Below are 18,707 nucleotides of genomic sequence, written 5' to 3' on the forward strand. Positions count from 1 at the left end.
GCAATGCTTTTCTCTGTGAATACGTATGATTGCACCACGGATATACCTGTAGTTCTCTGAGGCACATTTATGTCACCAAGAGCACATATTATGAATGTCAAGTCTCTGTCCTCACAGACTCCCTACATGCAACAAATATATTTGGCAAGCAGGTTGAACTCTCGTGTGCACCATCTAACAGCTAATGTCCTCTTTAGCCTCCCATCTGCCAGGTCGTTTTCTTCTTACTCTACGGAGATGTCAGGGATGTCAAATGTTAACTCTTTGTGTAAATTTGTGATGCATGCTTACATACTAAAAACCGCAGTCTCACCCCAAGTCCAGGGGACTAAATGGTAAGATTTTATGTTTTAAACCGCAGTACTCAGGGTGCCCGAATCGGGTGGGTACTCAAACTGGAAAAGAGCTCTCTCTGCAGCCCTGTATCATCATTAAAGAACACTTGGCACTTTGTGAAGCAAAGAAATTGACACAGAGTCGTATGAGACTAACAAAGACATTACAAAGCGCAAACACATAGGAACTACTTCAAAAGTGAAAGCTATCTGAATTAGTAGTTCAATACAATTGTGCATCAATCAGAAGAAATAGGTGTGGAATAAGCACACACAGCTCACAAAAGAAGGAAATATCAATTTGACACAGGGTCATAATCAGAGGTGTTGCCAGGATTGTCTAACAAGTGTGGCCGGAAGCTAATGTAGTTGGGTCCATGGAGCAACATTAACATCTGTATAGGCCCACACTGCTGCTGAGTGGGCATGTACAGATTTTGGGTGGGCCTTGCCCGCTCAGGTCCTACCCTGTCTATGCCCCTGGACATAATAATGGTTCGTTTTGGACACGGTATAAAAGGAATGTCCTGGAAATTAAAGTGTAGAGTTTTTGGTGTCTTGAAAAATCAATATAAAATTTGATATCGCAACATTTTGATATCAAAATTAATTGAAATCAAATTCCATATAAAAAAGAAATCAAACCCATATCAAAAGGTGGAGGGATAAGGAAAACCAGGGGACGTTCCCATCTGTCAAAAATGTTACATTGGAAAAAAGGTACCGTCTATAACTACAGCGCCCCTCTCAAACACTGGAGAATCATGCCTGTACCACTTTACTTCATGTGCCTACCTCATAAATCTATAGAAATAGATTATCGATCACTTAAGCGTCAATCCATTGAACTTCAAGGGACCTGCCCATCTATTTTAGATTTATTCAGAAAAACTCCATTGAAAAACACTGTGAATCAGGCACAATCTATTTCTCATTTCGGACACCTCCAGTGTGTATTCCCAAAACACTTCACTCCTTCGCCCGTAGCGAGGCTACGGCCATAACAGAGGAACAAAGAAGCGACAGAAGAGTCACCAAAGCATATCATGAGACAAAAAAACACAATGTGGCAAAATAGCGTTTTCTTATTGCAAGTCAAGCTTTTCTTGAACAGGAATAATTCATGTTTATAGCACGGCTTTCACTTGGATAGTGAAGAGCTTCATGGCTGTATGCGGAATGTATGAAGCATAGAGTGTTGCTGGAGAAACTGCCATTTAATCTAAATGCAAAGCTCTAATTGAGTATTTAAAGGCATGTGTGAAAAAGAGTAATAGTGTAGGCCTAATATTTTAGGCCTCCTTGGCACAACAATCATTTAAAACGTTTGGTTATATTTGTGTGCATCGATCAAGCCTTGGCACTCCAAGCTGGGCGGTGCACAGAAGTCACATGCCACCAGAGTAAGAGCACAGCTACAGATTATAATATGCAGGGAAGGAAAAGGGTCCCAGACAAGTGCAGGCTGAGAAGGATGAATACAGGATGTCAGTCTGGAATGAGGGAAGAGTGAGGGACAATTCGTATTGTATCATGTCGGTTGTTTCAGGAGGAGTAGACCGGGAAGGGTAAAGGCGCAACGACCCAAGGGCATCTAAGCACTACTAACGATGCCATGAGCCAGTGGGATCAGATTTAGAATAGATAGGTTTTAAGGCGTTTACGAAAGAGAAGCAGCTATTGAATTCTATGTAGGTCATGGGGAGGTTAATCCAGAGTTTGGCCGTGAGGAGTGAGCCGAATCTAACATCGTTTCTGGATCTTTTGGAAACGGGCAATGGACATGGAATGTTTATATGGTGTTCTCTGTGGACGGTGAGGGCAGTGCTATTTCAGGTCATGTTTTAAGTATAAGGGGGCTTGGCCATACAAGGAGTTTAAAGGAAATTCTGGATTTGACGGGCAGCCAATGGAGTGACTTTAAAGCACGGGATATGTGGGCATGCTTAGGGAGATTCCTGATGATGCGAGCTGTAGTATTTTGTAATAGTTGCAGGGAGTGAGTGATGAGTCCAGTGGCGGCTGCATAGATGGAGTTCCAGTAGTCGAGCCTTGCTCCCACGATTGCCCTGACTATATTAGCAGAGTTTTCATCAATTGAAGGACAGCCAAAACCCCAAGGCAGCCATTTTTTGGGGCAAACTATATATGTCTGTGGGGAGATACTGACAACTTAAAAATGCAGTTCCACCCCCTGCTAAAATTCAAGACTGACCAGGCTTAGGCAGAATGTTCAGGGACATACTCAACTTCAATAAAAGGCTGAGTGGGTCCAGCTGGAAGAAGAACCGAAGGGGAATTAGCCATTTCTTTGGTCAAATTCTGTGATGAAAGGGCTACTGCTAAACTAGCATTGATCTCAATCAAAAAGGAGAAACAGACACAACATTAATTGTACACCTCCTTTGTCACTTTAAGGTAGAATGGGTTGAGGGCAGGCAGTACTCTTGAAGAGGGATGTGAGCCAGCAAGGAAGCAGACAAGCAACAGTAGTAATGTGGTTGCAAAATACAAGAAATGTCCAACTAAAGTTCTATTCAAAATGTGATTCTTTAAACTAAAAACACACCTAACTTATAAAAACCGCTAATAATCTACCCCTGTATGAGAATGCACAGAAATGCATAACATTGGGTACTCTGCAATGGAAGTCAGGGGTAGTCAGGCAATAATGTCTACAAAAATGTTCAAGTTCAAATAAGATCACTTTAGTAAGGTAGGGAATTGGGTCTTAAATGCCACTAGGGCACGTTAGGGGAGGCCAGTGGGACATAACCAGTTCAAATACCCTTTACATTTATTCCTGAGGCTCAACAGTGTTGATCGAGGAGTCTGGAAACTTTCTGAGGCAACAGAATCAGCAATGGGTTGTTGATCAGGTAGTTGATCAGGTTGATTGGGTACAACACACATTGAGGTTCAACGAGCGTCAATGGCATTTGTCACGAAAATGATTGGGGCAGGCAGGCAGGCGATGACCGGCCCAGCATTGCTCATAAGGGGTTTGAGGTGGGAGCCAGATCCCAGATCTGTTCCTTTGTCCCTGGGTTGCTCTGAGACCCAGTCCTAGGTCTCAAAGGAGAAGGTGAATCCTTGTTCTTCCCTTCCCCGCCAGGTAGATTTCCAGACAGCACTTGCTGGTTTTGTCACAGTGAGCTTGTTCTGGGTACCAGAGTACTGTTTTCCAGCAGGACTTGGCCAAGAACTTTCTACCCCAAATGTTCCTCTCGGATGGGTGATGGAAGGGTTTTTCTCCTTTCTTGGAGCGCTGTATCTTCAACTCTATGGTGGAGGACTTTGGGCAGACTGTACCATGGTAGAGCCCCAGCACTATCCTTCTCCTGTACTTCAAATAAGATATATGCAGATTCAACAGAGGGGGTGGTCTAACCCTCTCAATAGTCAATCTTCCACAGATGATTAGTCCTCTGTGAAGGGCCAATCCAGGCTGCTGTGTGCATTCTTTGGTCAGTCATGTCAGTCCCATAGTACCTTTGTCTGCAGGACGTAGGGAGAGGGTACATGAAGGGTGGGAGCCCTGGGTGATTCATAGATGGTGGGACTCTTCTGTGCACCAGTAATCCTCTCCTAGATACTCTAACCTGTCACTCTCTCTTGCCTGCTTTGTATTAAAGGGGCCAAAGTCATTACTTTTCTGGTGAGATTTCCTGTGGCCTCTCAGAGCCTCTTCATTGAAGCACTGAGCCTCTATCTACCCCCTTGGCCAGATAACCTCTTCCTGGAAGGTGGTAAGTCTTTCTCAGAGAGGTCTTTGCTGTGCCCAGATGGTTTGTTTTAGGTGAAACTGAGTCCCACCTGACAATAAAATAACACAACATATTTTGCTCATTATAATTGTAGATTTCCAGAGGTCACCATGTCAAAACAAACTTGACATGGCTCATTATATCAATTGGATCAGGCTGTGAACTGTTAACAATAGCCTCTGGCTGTTGGAACTTTGGGTTCCATGAGGCTCTTGGTAGGAATGCACATGTTGCTCTGCGTCTTCCATATTGGCAGATAATGTTTGCCTCAAGCATCAGCCCCTGGTCCTGGTCAGTCCAAATTGTGCTGTGTTGCTCATCTTCTTCATGTGCCTACCTTTGCTACACCCCAGAGTCTTGCATGTCCATCCCACAGGTCTCCACTGTATGTTGTCCAGACCTAGCAACACCCCTCTTTAAGTGGTCTTGTATTGCACCCGTCTGCCACTTTTGGTTGCCTCCCTGTGTGTGGCTTACTAAGGAAAAGGGGGTGGGATGCAGTGGTGGAACTCTGGAAGGAGCAGATGTGAAACCTGCGGTGTTGATGGGTGCAGGTCAGAAGTACTCGGTTCCTGTGGGGCAATCTGCTTTCTATGGGTTTGGTGGAGAAACTGGGGAATATGTTCTCCTTAGGGAAGAGCCTGGGATCTGATAGACTACAGCTCGTTGGGTCTTGTGGGCCACTGATGTGCGAGAGTGTGATAGGGTCTCAATTTGGAGGTTTTACCAGAACCAGAGTGCTGCAATGGCCACAAAGTAAATAAATGACACGCATAACATCAACTTGACATCTTCTCAGAATGAACTCTCTCCCGACTTTGAAACCGGGGGAATGCTCCTCTCACCACCTCTCAGCTTTATTTCTCTACTAGATGAGTATGGGGACTTCCTCCCCACCCCAAACCCGTTGGCTTTAAGACAATATTGCTCTCTCCTCCAAAGAATCCGTTTGGAGCTGATCTTGTTCCTATATCCCCGCTGCCTCCACTTGCTAAATGCCTGGCATTTTATGGTGCCACTGTTAGCAAGCGCTTCCTCAAATCCAGCAGGTTCCTACTTCTGGACACGTTCCTTTCGAGACATTCCCTTTTAAAGCCTGTGTTTGACCGAAGGTAACCACATGCTTCCGAAGCCAGCAGTCAAAATAATGATAATCATTATGATAATAACAATCTCCTGTGAGATAGCTCAGTGGGTTCAACGCTCACTGCTCTTTAGAACTGGGTGTAGCTGAGATCTGGGTGTGATCTGCAGGTTTCAGGTTTGAATCCCAGTAAGGCCATCTCAACCTTTTACCCTTAAGAGTTCAATAAATGAGTACCAACTTCATTTGGGTAATAATTGGATATAAAAATGTTATTTGCACACTGTTCTAGTGAAAGTTCTGCATAAATGAGCAATGAGTAACAAATATGGCAGTTCAGATCTACTGATAGGATTCGGCGTTGGATTCTTGAATATCTTCCTTTTAAAGAGAGGAGAGCATTTATTTTATCTATTTTGCATTTTTAAAGCGCTCACACAGCCTGCAGTCATCGAGGCACTGTTACAGGAATTATTATTATAATTTTATTAGTTGCTTAGTTGTTTGTTTTAGGTGCATATTTATAATGCACTGTTTCGTGTCGTTTTGCTTCCAAGGCGAGCACGTTGCCGCTTAGCTATCCCCCTGGGTCGTAGAACACGTGGCCACTGGAGCCATAGCAAATCTTCCTACTGAAGTTTCAGGGCGCTACCCAGACGTCTTCTCTTCTGGCATTCTTGGGATGGCATTGCGAAGACCGTAGCCCTTAGAATGTATTAATCCAGTTTATGTTTTGCTCATGTGTAAACCACTCCATGGAGCCCAAAGAACTAGAGTTCTAAAAGTATGTTATGTATGCATCCATCAAATAAGTGTAGGCGCCATGATGTATGGCATTTTTTGTGAATATCTTGTCATTCCTAAAACCATTTTAGGATCTTGACATCTGTTTACTTTTGGCTGGTTAGTGCCAAAGCCACCAATTACCAACACTTGTCATGTACATGGCAGAGAGCTAAGGGGATTTAACTGGGATAAGCACTGCTCTGTGTATCCTTCCGCATGCAAAGTAGTGCACAGGTATGATGTGAAGTGGTTGTTCTCTGTGTATCCTTCCGCATGCAAAGTAGTGCACAGGTATGATGTGAAGTGGATGTTCCCTGAACAAGGCGAGAGAAGAGTATAGCCCTACTGTGTGAAGAATGGCACTGCGCTGCAGCCGTAGTGAAAGCAGGAGTGAGTCAAAGCTACCCTAACCAAAGACGTGACATAGGGTCACACAATTGCAGCGAAGCTAGGTGGCTGCTAGCTCAGGAAAGAGACCCTTGTAGGTACAGAAATGTCAAAATAATACAAAGCTTTTATTTAGACTAACAGAGACATATTTACACACTGCGCCTTGGCGCTAAAAAATTATAATAGAGTGCTTTATAGTCCGCACAATTGTGGGTTAGTACACAGAGTGACAGAGGTAATTGCTGTATTGCTTTAAATGGCAATACATAAACATTGTCGTAAATGCAGGTCTTCACTTCCTGCGCCTTCTTCACAATACCTGACCGAAGATGTGAGCATCTGGTCACTGGAGGCCAATCCCTGGTAACGGTGTGAGAGCCTGGCTATTTGATGCTGGTCTTTGGCATTGGTGTGAGTACTAGCAGACCTTGGGCACCGTTTGAGTACATGGACTTGCCACGGCAGTGTTTGATATTGGATATGAATGCGCGTGCTATGATGCGCGTGCCAGCGCATGTATTGGTGTTACCTGTAGGCAAACGGTGAATGCTTTTTAGTGCTTGTAAAGATTCCCTGTTGATTTGAATACACACAGATCCTGATTTCCATATGCAAGCATTAGGGCATATTCACTTACCAGGCCTGTGTTTCTTTCCTTCTAGTGTTCACGCACCTGCGGGAAAGGCTGGAAAAAACGAACCGTCACGTGCAAGAGTACCAACCCCTCCCCTCGCGCTCACACTCTGGCAGACTCGGCCTGCACGCTGGAGCCCAAGCCCGTCGCGCAGGAAGCGTGTCTGCTGAAGCGCTGCCAAAAGCACAAGAAACTGCAGTGGTTTGTGTCCAATTGGTCAGAGGTAGGTAGCGCAAGGCATCTCCTGAAAGTCAAGCCACGTGCACAACACATGGTACAGCTCTTTATTGCAAAACGCCACGACCCTTTCATTCCCCTTGGTTGTGAGTGATAATGCTAATTAAAACGTAAAATACCATCATTTTTCAACTTCATTTTACCTTCTTTTTCTCGGGTCCTTATACAGTGCGCCAAGTTTTGTGGTGCATTTTTCTCCTTAGATTAAATTACCGTGCCTGCAGCTTTACTACCTAATGCCCACACCACAGTGAAACATTCTGATTTTCTGAACTACCACATGCAAATCCTGAACAAATCTGTATGTCAAGTTTTGTTACTGCAAAAAAATGCATTCGCATCCATGTTTGAGGGTTGGAAATGCGCCGTTCACAGCGTGACTGTCCCCTGAGTTAAAGTGCTGGAAAGGACTTAATGTCTACGCCGTGATACCTCCGGGTCTGGGCGTATAACAAATGTAATAAATAAACAAATACATACATGTCATCTTCTGGGCAATATAAGGAAAAGTGAGTTAAAATGGGGGCCTCTGAGATGTCCCCATTAAGAGCCCTTGGAGTTGTTACAGCACATATGTGTCTTTTAAGAGTAGGGGGATGCACCAGCGCATCCCCGCAACTTAAGAGGCCGAACGACTGTAAATATCGAGTGGGGTCAAATGTTTACCAGCACTTTTTGGGTTGTAGTGAAAATGTACGGAACCCTTTTGCAGTTGTCCAATTAATAATCATGTGGTGTTTACTACATCAGATATGCCGTGAAATGCTTCAGGAGATAAAGCCGTGAAATGCTTCAGGAGATAAATACCTTATGACCAATAGTCTTGATCGTAGGCTGTGAATCCTCAGTACATTGACAAAGCAGTTTACATGCCTATAAACAAAAACTGCATTCACTTTAGTGCTCTATTAACATCTATTCGGGCCATTTGGCACCTGCCCAATTGGCAGCAATCCTCCTTAGCGCTACCCCGGAGGACATCTTCAGATTCTTTGCAGCATGTTCAGGTGCCAGGAGCTCTCTGATCAGTTCTTCATTTGCTCAATGCTTTGAGACGTTTTTCACCACCTAGAGATTCAACGAAGACTGAAGCATGAGATAAGAACTATCATGTTATAGAGGGCTGGCAACAGGGGTGTTGCTACGTCTGGAAAAGATACAGGGCGACACTAATGTTGGGACTGTCGGGACCCAGGACTAGCAGGCCTTTTGGTTGTACCCCCTGAGCTCTTACATGGGGCTACAACCAAGAGACCCGGGGCTATGGCCCCCTTAGCCCTTCCCCATGGAGGGGTGAAATCTTCTCTGTCACCTCCTCAGGTCTCATCTCTTCTGGAGTGTGAATCCCCAGGCTTCAGCAATGGCTGAGGGTGATGCATCAAAAAGAGCCTCTTGTCAAGAGCTTATCTGTATGCCATCTCAAGAATGCACACGAGGAGTACAAATACAAGGAGTGTCTGTACTGCCCTTACCGTGACCACAACATGGAGTCTTGTTATATCTGGCAGTCATTTTCTAATAAGATGTCAAGAGAGAGACACAGGCACAAAGCAACTGTGACTTCAGACTCAGCCTCTATGAAGAGTTATGCCTATGCTCGACCTGTGACATCCCATCAACAGTACCGCCATTTATGGTTCCATCTTTGGCAAGGCCATTATCTCACAGTGTGACTCCATTCACCCAGGGAGCTTGATTAGTGAGAGAACCTCCAGTGAAACGGCTAGGTCTCATTATGTAGCATCATAGGAGACGTTGTTGAAAGGTGATGACACGGCTGGGCTTCTGAATTAACCCTTCCAGCAAAGTCCACTACCATTTGTATCTACTTCCTCAACCAGGAACAAATTGCACAGCGTCGCTAAACCATTGACAAGTAAGGAATGTCCAAGGGAATCATCAACATTTAAGTCCCTGCTGGCAAGTCATTCACCAGTGACAAAGCAGGAAATGATCTACAAATATGTCAGTGACCCTGTTGATTGCCAGCACATCAACAACCACCTCCATTCACAGCTTCCAGGACACCTGCATCGAAGGATCCATCACCAGTGGCTATGCACATGGTGTTCAGCGTGCCACCCAGAACACTGCCATGTAGAAAGAGGGTTACTTACAATCACACACACATCTTTATCCTCAATCTCCAAATCAGCCAAAGCAGGACATCCTCTCTTTACTCCCGTATGTTCCACCTAATCTTCTGGATCCTTCAGAGAATTTCCTGAAAACATTTTAGATCATTGGATTGTAAGATTACGAGTGCAATGAGGGTCATTTTTCTGAAGATGATGAAGAGGGGGTGGAGGAAGTAAAGGCTGAACCCCCAAATGAAGAAGTGGAAACTCTCAGGCATAGGCTCACACGTCAAGGTTCATTTGTTTTATCGTCAAGTTGCTCTTCCTGGACAGATGAGTTTGATGACTTCATCCCCTCAGATCGGGAAACAGAAGAGCACCTACCAAGAGACTAGTCGCCCAATGAAAGTGGAGCTTTCCACTCCACCATGGGGAAGCTATCTAAAATGTTTGATCTGCTCTCAACAGATCAGAGGAAGAAACCTTTCCTCTACCAGAGAGGAGAGGAAGTGAGAAAGACAATTGTGTCCATTCCCATTCTGGAGGATATATGGGAAGATGGTTTGGTGGCAATGCAGAGCCCCTTTTCAATCCAGCAGGGAGGGACTGTATGGACAAGAAATATAGGGCCGAAAATCAGGCACCAAATAGATTTTGGTATCTGCAGCTACCAGGAAAAGATCAGCAAATCTTTTTTCATACTGTGTGATCAGTCAGAATAAAGAAGGCAAGCAGATGTCTTTGGGAAACAAATTATCACTACTGCAGCAACAGCGATGAAAGCAGCAAATTCGCTAGAGATTCTAGCAAGATATGACCACAAGATATATTACATGATTTTTGCCAGATGATAAAAAGGAAACAGCATTTGCCTTCCTACGTGAAGGTGAAGCAGCAGCAGATCATGCCATCTAATTGGCAATTCATTTCTCAGAGACTTATTTCCAAAAGCTGGGGCAATGGAGACAATGGAGAGGTCCTCCACAGACCTGGTTGTCTGAAGGTCACAGACCTCAGGTCCAATATGCAAGCAAAAATAGGTGGCATTCCATTCAACTGTTAGTAGGCCTGTTCAGTAAGAACCTGGATGAAACGTTGCTGCCTTTCCATGCCAACAGGGACAATGCACAGCCATTGGGCAAACAACAGAAGAGACTATTGTGCCATTCAATTCACTCCAGAGGGAGTATTTCCGAATCAGGAGGAGGATCGCAGTCATTGTACCGTTTGCATTCCTACAGAGGATCCCTTACTCGAGTGGAGATTATTATAAGCCCAAGTGTTGGAGTTACCATTGAAATTACAGATGAAGAGTCTTCTCTCAATCCAAGGGGCATGCCTCCATACATGCTTGAGTCTCTTCATCTTTTCAGCACCCCAGTTGAGGGGAATCCTATTGGATTATATTCATCAGTAGGAAAATGAGACATCAGACTTGTGCGTGCTGTTGGCACACTTCCGTCTGTATACATGCATCACCTGAATTTACTAGGCTAGTAAGTACTGTCCTATCCCCCCTTTTGTCTCCATTCCCTAGTTGGTTGCATCTGTAACACTTCATGCACTTGCACCAGGAGAAATGCCGCCAGGCCTAGTATGCTAGTTAGTTTTTTTGTTAGATCATTTGGAAACATCAAGGCCCAAGAATGACTATTGTATCCCCTAGCTCCCTTCCCACCTTGAAGCGCCTTGAAGCACTTCACTTGTGTATAATCGCTGTACAAATAAATAATTACAATTACATTTACAATTGCCACCTTTTTGCTACTACACTTTTATTACAGACTCCTTGGCTATGCCTCAGAAGGCCTTATACTCCTCTACACACATAACAAAGTTTCCCACTTTATATTATACATTGACCAGGCCATGTAATAACACACCACCACGCAGGCTTACACTTGTATAACTTTATATGCACACTTTAAAAAGCCACCAACACAATGATATACATTTACATACATAACATGTTTCAAAATCCATCAGCAAAACATACATTTAAAAATTCACTTTGTTATAAGAAGAATACAGAATATGCAATTTCACAATGGGAGTTTTCTTTGGGTTATAAAATTGATTTAGTATTCATTGATAATATATTTATTGTAGCTAACATCCTTTATTATTTCCCCCTTGTATACTATTAGTAGATTGGGGATGAAATTGGGACAAGCCTTGGTATGCACATCAGTTGGTTATGAAAGCAGGTGCACTTTAGGAACAGCTCCACCTCCTATCTACCCCTTGCCCTTTCAGCAAAATGTCAGGTTATTCTGAGGTTAGAGATAATGAATTTCCTCGCATAGCAGAATTATTCCCGTAATTAATTTAATTCCAGGCAGCTTCCCTGTTTTTCGGGTAACATGAAAAAAAAGGAAATTGCCCTTTAGGTCAGTCTGACCTGGCCAAATCACTATTCCCTTGCAAAAAAATCCAATTTCAATTATTTGGTGATCCCTATTGATAATCACTTCAACTTTACTTGAGAGCCTTTTTGATCCAACTCCTCTGGCCTGTCTGCAGCTCGGCCTGTCTCAGCACTGGTCAAAGCAGCACGCACTCGACAGCCTCCACCATTTAGCCCTGTCGGAACACTTGCTAGGAATCCTGTCGCAGAGCCAGGCACACAGATATAGAGTCTGCTTGCAGCCTTCAATGCAACTCTAGCCAGGGTTCGCAAAATGCCTTGATGTTTGAAAAGCACAGCCCGGCTCTTACACTCGAGAAAAGCCTTCCAAAATTAAAAAATACACAGCCGCAGTTTTTCTTTTTTCACAAGCAGAGCTTATGATATCTTAATCCTTTTCGCTTAAAAATCTCAGCAATGCAATGGACAGAGCAGGCTCTGCCAAACCCCAGGCCACAGACTTATGCAGAAAGGCAGGGTCAAAAGTGCCCCATGCAGGATTCACCTGCCCAAAAGCCTTGTGGAATCAGCAACAGGCAACAGCCCCTGATGGAATCAGCAACAGGCAGAAAGCCCTACCTCCTATCATGGAGTGCAATGACCTAGAGGCAAGCTCTCAGCCAGATCGCCTGTTTTCGACGGAGGCCTGGCTGTGTGAGACATCAGGCCCCTCCATTGTTCAGGCCTTGCCCCCCAACTACGAGGTGGTCCATGCTGATCGTATTACGGTCCATCCTGGTGGTGGAGTGGCTGTTTTACACAAGGCCAAATATAAAGTTGTCTGCAAAGTACCAGAGCACTCCCTCAAGATGGAGTGTCTTTTGGCTCGTATTCTGTCCTCCCCTACTTCCACACTTAGTATTTTGTTGGTCTACCGGACCCCTGTTGCTGATGGCCCTCTCTGTGTAGAATTCCCAGCATTTGTTTTGGAACTCTAGATTAAATACCATGATCTATGGATTGTGGCTGATTTTAATCACCCTGCTAACTCAACTAACACAGGTCAGGTAGCTAATTTCTTGTCCTTGATGTCCGACCTTGGGCTCCCTCAGCTGATCTTGTCACAGATCCACCGCCTGGTAAACATCTTGGACTTTGTCTGTGCTCCCAGGTTGTCCACCTTTGTTTCTCCCCCTAGTGCAGTAGTGTGGTCTGACCACTTTCTGGTACCTTGTTCTATTCTTCAGTCGGATTCTACCTTGTCTCCTCTTAAACGCAGCTGGCATAAGGTGTCCAATCATGTGCTAGTTGCTTCTCTTCAGTCACACTGTGGTCAGGATGCCACTTTCTCTTTGGCAACACTGGAAGCTTCATTCACAGCAGCGGCTGTCCTTCTGGCTCACCTTAGGCTCTGCAAACAAAAAAGTCACTCTTCTGAGCCCTGTTTCTTCTTTGAATTTAGGGCTGCAAAATTGCTATGCAGACAAGCGGAGATAAAGTGGCAAGCTAGTTACTTTATTGAAGGAAAAACTGCTTTCCGCCATTCTCTGACAGCCTATCAGAAAATGATCACCAATGCAAAAAAGTTTTATTTTAGTCAGAAGGTGGAAATCGTTGTCAATCAACCCAAGGCATTGTTTGAATTGGTCCAATCTCTTTCTACTCCAACCAAGGTTGGCCCTCATGCGATGCCCTCACAGGAATTTTGTGACTCGCTCTCCTCTTTCTTTCACACCAAGATTGAGATCATTTGTGAAAATATCTGTGGTGGGACTGGTCAGCCAGCAGCCGCTCCTTCACCTCTTGTCTCACCTTTGCCTGACTCTATTTGGTCTACGTTCCCTGCCTTCTCTGACCAAGACATACCCGGGGCCATTCATCGTCTTAAATCTGCCTTTCCTGCTGATGCTATTCCCCTGGCACTCCTGCAGGAGATTTTGGGGGATTTGATTTCCCAAATTACCACAGCAGTGAATATCTCATTCCTTGATGGATGTATCCTTAACACTTTGAAACATGCCCTGATGATCCCCCTCCTAAAAAAAACCTCTCTAGATCTTGTGCTACTTGACAACTTTCACCCAATTTCTCTCCTGCCTTTTCATATGAAGGTGCTGGAGGTTATTGTTTTGCCCCTGCTCTGCACTTTCCTTGAATCCTCTGGGTTCTTCAACCCCTTTCAATCGGTCTTCCCACGAGGGAGGGGCACAGAGTCTGTCCTTAACTCTGTGCTGGATGACCTAGCTCTTCTGGTGGATCAGGTTGGTGTCGGAGCAGTGCTATTGTTAGATCTCTCAGCTGCGTTTGACACGGTCGATCATCCCACCCTGATCTCCCAATTATCTGATGCTGGTCTATCTGGCCAAGTCCTCCTGTGGTTTTCTGCTTTCATGGACGATAGTTGTCAATTGGTCTCTCTCCCTCCTTTCGGGTCTAAATCAGTGCTGCTGTCATGCGGTGTCCCTCACCGATCCGCACTGTCACCAATATTATTTAATATCAATATTAGGCCACTTCTCCATCTTATTTTATCCTACTCCTACGCCGATGATACACAGATCTTGGTCTGTCTGGATCTCACTCGGTCAGATACGGTGGCGCGGCTGAGGAGGTGCCTTGAGGACCTGGGGTCTTGGATTGCGGCAAACTGGTTAAAACTAAACGGAAACAAAATGGAGGTTCTTGTTGTCAGAACCTCCTGCACTTTCACTTTCTCTTTCTGGTCTATCTCTCTTGGGCCGTTCCCTCTGCCGTCCTCCTCAGTAAAGAACTTGGGGGTAAAAATCACATCATCTCTCTCTATGGATGAGCAGGTGGCGGCTGTCTGTAAGGCCGGTCCTTTCAAACTGCCAATCCTTCGAAAAGTTCTTCCTTTTATCCTAGTTAGTTTGCAAGCTCTTAGCGCAGTGGACAATTGTAACTCAATATACCTTGCTCAACCTCGATTTCTGATTCATCATCTTCAGCTGCTTCAAAATGCTGCTGCCAGGTCTATCCATCATCCTCCATTTGGAGCCCATAAGTCCCCTCTGCTGAAACAGCTCCACTGGTTGCCTATTGAGAAGCGGATTCTGTTAAAATTCATGTGCATTGTTCATCAGGCTTTCTATAAACTTGGGGCAGAAGATCTACAGGCCAAGTTCCTGCGCTATGCTCCTTCTCGCTGTATTCGCTCTGAGTCTGACCTTTGGGTTTCAGTCCCTCATGTCAGACTATCCCGCTTGGGTGGTCAAGCTTTTTCAGTGGCCACTGCTAAGGCTTGTAATGCCATCCCTTTTCTTCTCCGAGCTACTGCTGACCATCTGACCTTTCGTCGCTCACTGAAAACTCTGCTGTTTAAGCCTCTCTTTACAAATGTGCTGCCTTTTGTTGCTCAGTGCCATGATGCCCCTGGGCAAGCGTGCGCTTTCCAAGTATCAATAATCTATCTGCCTCCCAGGTGAACACCTGAGAGAGCCTTTGGGAATTTTCCAGAATCTTCTAGGACCCATCTCATCCTCTCTGGCTTTAAGCAAACTGCACGCCCTTTGACCTTCTCTTGCCCCATTTCTTCCTGCGTTCGGGAGAAAATGCAACACCCAACCTCCTTTCTTTGTTTGCTTTGTACAGACAATGGGCATTTATTTTCAAGGCCCTCTCATTTTGCCACACCGCACAAAGCACTGTTTATATGTTCTTCTTTTTCAGAATCTAACCCTAGCAAGCATAGCTGTCCATGCAGATGCTGCATTGTTAATACGTTAAGACTTAAAGCCCCCAAATCAATGCTTCACATCAGTACTATTATACGAAATCACAAAAACACAGCACATGCTGCAATGTCAGCACCAGATGAAATTAGTGGCATTTTTGAAATTATTGACACTGTTGAAATTAGTACCACTGTGGAAATTGGTACTAAACTACCACAGTTGAAGCTGTTACTAATTTCAACAGTGTCACTAATTTGAACAATGCCAATAATTTAATCTGGTGCTGACATTGCAGCATGTGCTGTGTGTGTGTGTGATTTAGTATACTAGTTGAAATCATTGGCACCATTGTAATGAGCGCACTGTTGAAATTAGTGCACACAATTGTTCCTTACATCTCCCCCCTTCTTCTGTAGATCTCTGCCTAGACAAGGGCCTCTGCAGAAGCATGAATCCTAGCTGCACATCATCAAACCATGAGATCTTTGTGCAACAATGGGAGCATGTGTTTTGCTTAAAGTTGAAATATTGTCAAATGATTTTTTTTTTTTTTAAATTGATCACAAATTAAAACAAATTAGCACCAATTGTCCACAGATTAAAGGAAGGACAGGAAACAGAGGATATAGAAATGAGAATATTATGAAAGAAGTATAGTGAAAGAAGAAATAAATCAAAAATAACACTCTTTACAATGGATTTGACATCTTTGGGACTCAACAGTGACATATCCATCACAAGGCCTAATGCTGGCCCCAGCTTGAAAAAGATTGCAGACGCGCATTCTCGTCATCTGGATCTCTCTTTTTTGCCTGCCTGTCTCTTTATGCCTTTTCGAAAATATTTTAGTGCCGTGGACTCTGCCTTGCTCCGTCCCGAGGCCTCCTCCATGCACATCCGTCTCCAGGAAACTCTGATGAAGGAAACGAGTCAGAGAATCTAAACCAGAGGAGAGAAATAGACAGGTTACATACCAAGCAATAATATAATTGTAATTAGGATTTCTTTTGCTTTCAACTGTCTAGCACACAATTTAAACAAACGGTCTATATACATGTACATATATGCTTCTGTCATTTGTATACATTCATAACGTAACATAACATCCTCATTTTTCATTCATCCTTTAGGCATACCACATCCAACACACCTGCTTACCTGCTATGATGAACCCCTTTCATTCCTTGTGTGAGTTACTTACCTCACCGCCATTCACTGATTTACTAACCTTGATTGTAATATGACTGTCAGACCTATCACTCTCTACTGGTTTCTCCAGATTGTTCCATCCTCTTCATTTCATGTTTCCAGTGAAATGGCTTGATTTGATTCACGTGGACAAATTGTTCCACAGTCAGATCCCCTTCCTTGGACATTATTCTGTACACAACAGGTGAAACCGTGTCCACAATTTTGAAATAGGCCACACCAAGATGTCATAAATTTGGCATTTTTATATTTGCCTTGCGCAAAATTACTTTTGTACACCCAGGCCTCCATATAAGGTTTGTACCAGGCCTTTATGTGCATGAAAATCTTGTTAATGGGACAGCTTTATGATTTTCCCGTGTAATGATACAGAGGCCGATCATTTTTACACTTATAATTTGATTTAAATTTTAATTATAAAAACAGTGTGTAAAATGATGAGTATGCATGGTCTAGTTGACATCCATTCAACCTTGCGGTCAGTGGGGTACATTACTATAAATAGTCAGTGGCAGCAGGGTCTTTGCTTGAAGGTGAGTGATTGTTATTACACCAATAACAGGTGTTATAGCCCCCTCAAACATCCAAAACCTGACCCTCCAGGAAGTACAAGCACAGTACAAAAAAACTCAGTAAAGCCCTCAATGTAACTCCAGACAGGCTTGGCAAAATGGTTTAATTGTTGAAATTAGTGCCACTGTTGAAATTAGTACTAAACTACCACAGTTGAAACTGGTACACACTGTCTCTGTTGAAATCATTGGCACCATTAAAATGAGTGCACTGTTGAAATTAGTGCACACAATTTTTCCTTACAGTGCTAGCGTTTACCACGTACTACTTTTCCTGAAAGAAACATTGGTAACACTCCTAGCGCACAAGAAAGAATATTACCTTGATATTCCCAGGAAGGAGGTCAAGACACTCCTGCTCATGGGGGACAGAGAGCTGTCCCAGAAATGTCTCCCTAAGAAGATTATTCCTTGTCCCACTTCTTCGGTCTTGCAATGTTACAACTGTTAATAATGCAATCAGCGCTTGCTGAAGGGGCCATTAAATTGAGGCAAATACAAATGTTATCCCATTTGTTTTTAGGGTTTGATTGGTAAGAGCTAAAAATTGAGGTTTCAACTTTTAATGTATCAACTGGATTTTGTAATTACTTGGTTTATGGTAGGTTTAAAATGTTCATTTACAAATAATCACATTGGCACTTGGTGTTAATAAGAGGTTAGGAATTTTGGAATTGTTTTTTAACCATGATATTCAAAGTTCTTTTTTTGACCTTTTTCATGGTTTGCTATTGTTTATGTGTTGTGCTTTTATGGCAGCTGCTGAGATAAATCTGTTTCTGTCTGACTGACTGACTGACTGACTGACTGACTGACTGTCTGACCATAGAGCTCATACCACCCTCACAAAGAAATTGAGGCATATATTCAAGATACTTCTTGATTTGAAAAGTGCTACAGGTCTAGAGACCTATTTTGGATCTCAAGGTTCTCAACAACTTTATCAGCACTCATTCATTTCAGATGATCACATTGCGAAAGGTATTAGCATGGCTTAAAAATGCCATTCTCTCACCTGTCTGTAGCCGGAAGAAACCTAGTTCCATAATCCAATCCATTAGAAGCACAGAAGGTTTCTTAGTTTTGTAATGGGCGGTCTCCACTACTAATTCATGGTATTGCCTTTCAGCTCTGAGATTTTTCACCAAGTTCCTGGCCACAGTGGCTGGCGATTTGACAAGGACGGCTCTTCACATCTATCATCATTTGAATGACTGGCTGATTCGGATCCCAACAAAGGAGCAGGCAAAGCATTTTGTAGAATGGATGGAAGAAACATTAATGTCATTGGCATTATTTTTGAACACCCAAAAATAATCTAGAATTCCATCCTGGATAAATGTCTACCCAGGCCAACTTCTAGATATGACTATTACAAAAGAAAGACCTTCCTAAAACAAGATTATTGCCCTCCTTTTCAAGGTAAAGCTCCTGATGAAATCAAAACTGTTGATGAGAGCTTGCACAAACACGTATCTTCTCAGCATAATAAATGTCTTCCTGCATCATCCTTAAAGGAAATTGACAACTTCATAAGCAACCATTTCAAGAGCACCTGGATACCAGATGTTAACAG

The 18,707-nt window shown here is 43.7% G+C and overlaps 1 protein-coding gene across 1 annotated transcript in view; it reads left to right on the top strand.

The window, feature by feature from the left end:
- The window catches only part of ADAMTS16 (ADAM metallopeptidase with thrombospondin type 1 motif 16), a 631,464-nt gene that overhangs the window by 564,604 nt on the left and 48,153 nt on the right, over window positions 1-18,707 (top strand). Inside the window, exon 20 of the mRNA XM_069613712.1 lies at window positions 7,025-7,219. Within this exon, the coding sequence (XP_069469813.1) occupies window positions 7,025-7,219 (195 nt within the window). The remainder of the gene's footprint in view (window positions 1-7,024; window positions 7,220-18,707) is intronic.

This window comes from Ambystoma mexicanum, chromosome 5p, assembly GCF_040938575.1.
Source record: "Ambystoma mexicanum isolate Mex_15411 chromosome 5p, UKY_AmexF1_1, whole genome shotgun sequence".
NCBI lineage: Eukaryota > Metazoa > Chordata > Amphibia > Caudata > Ambystomatidae > Ambystoma > Ambystoma mexicanum.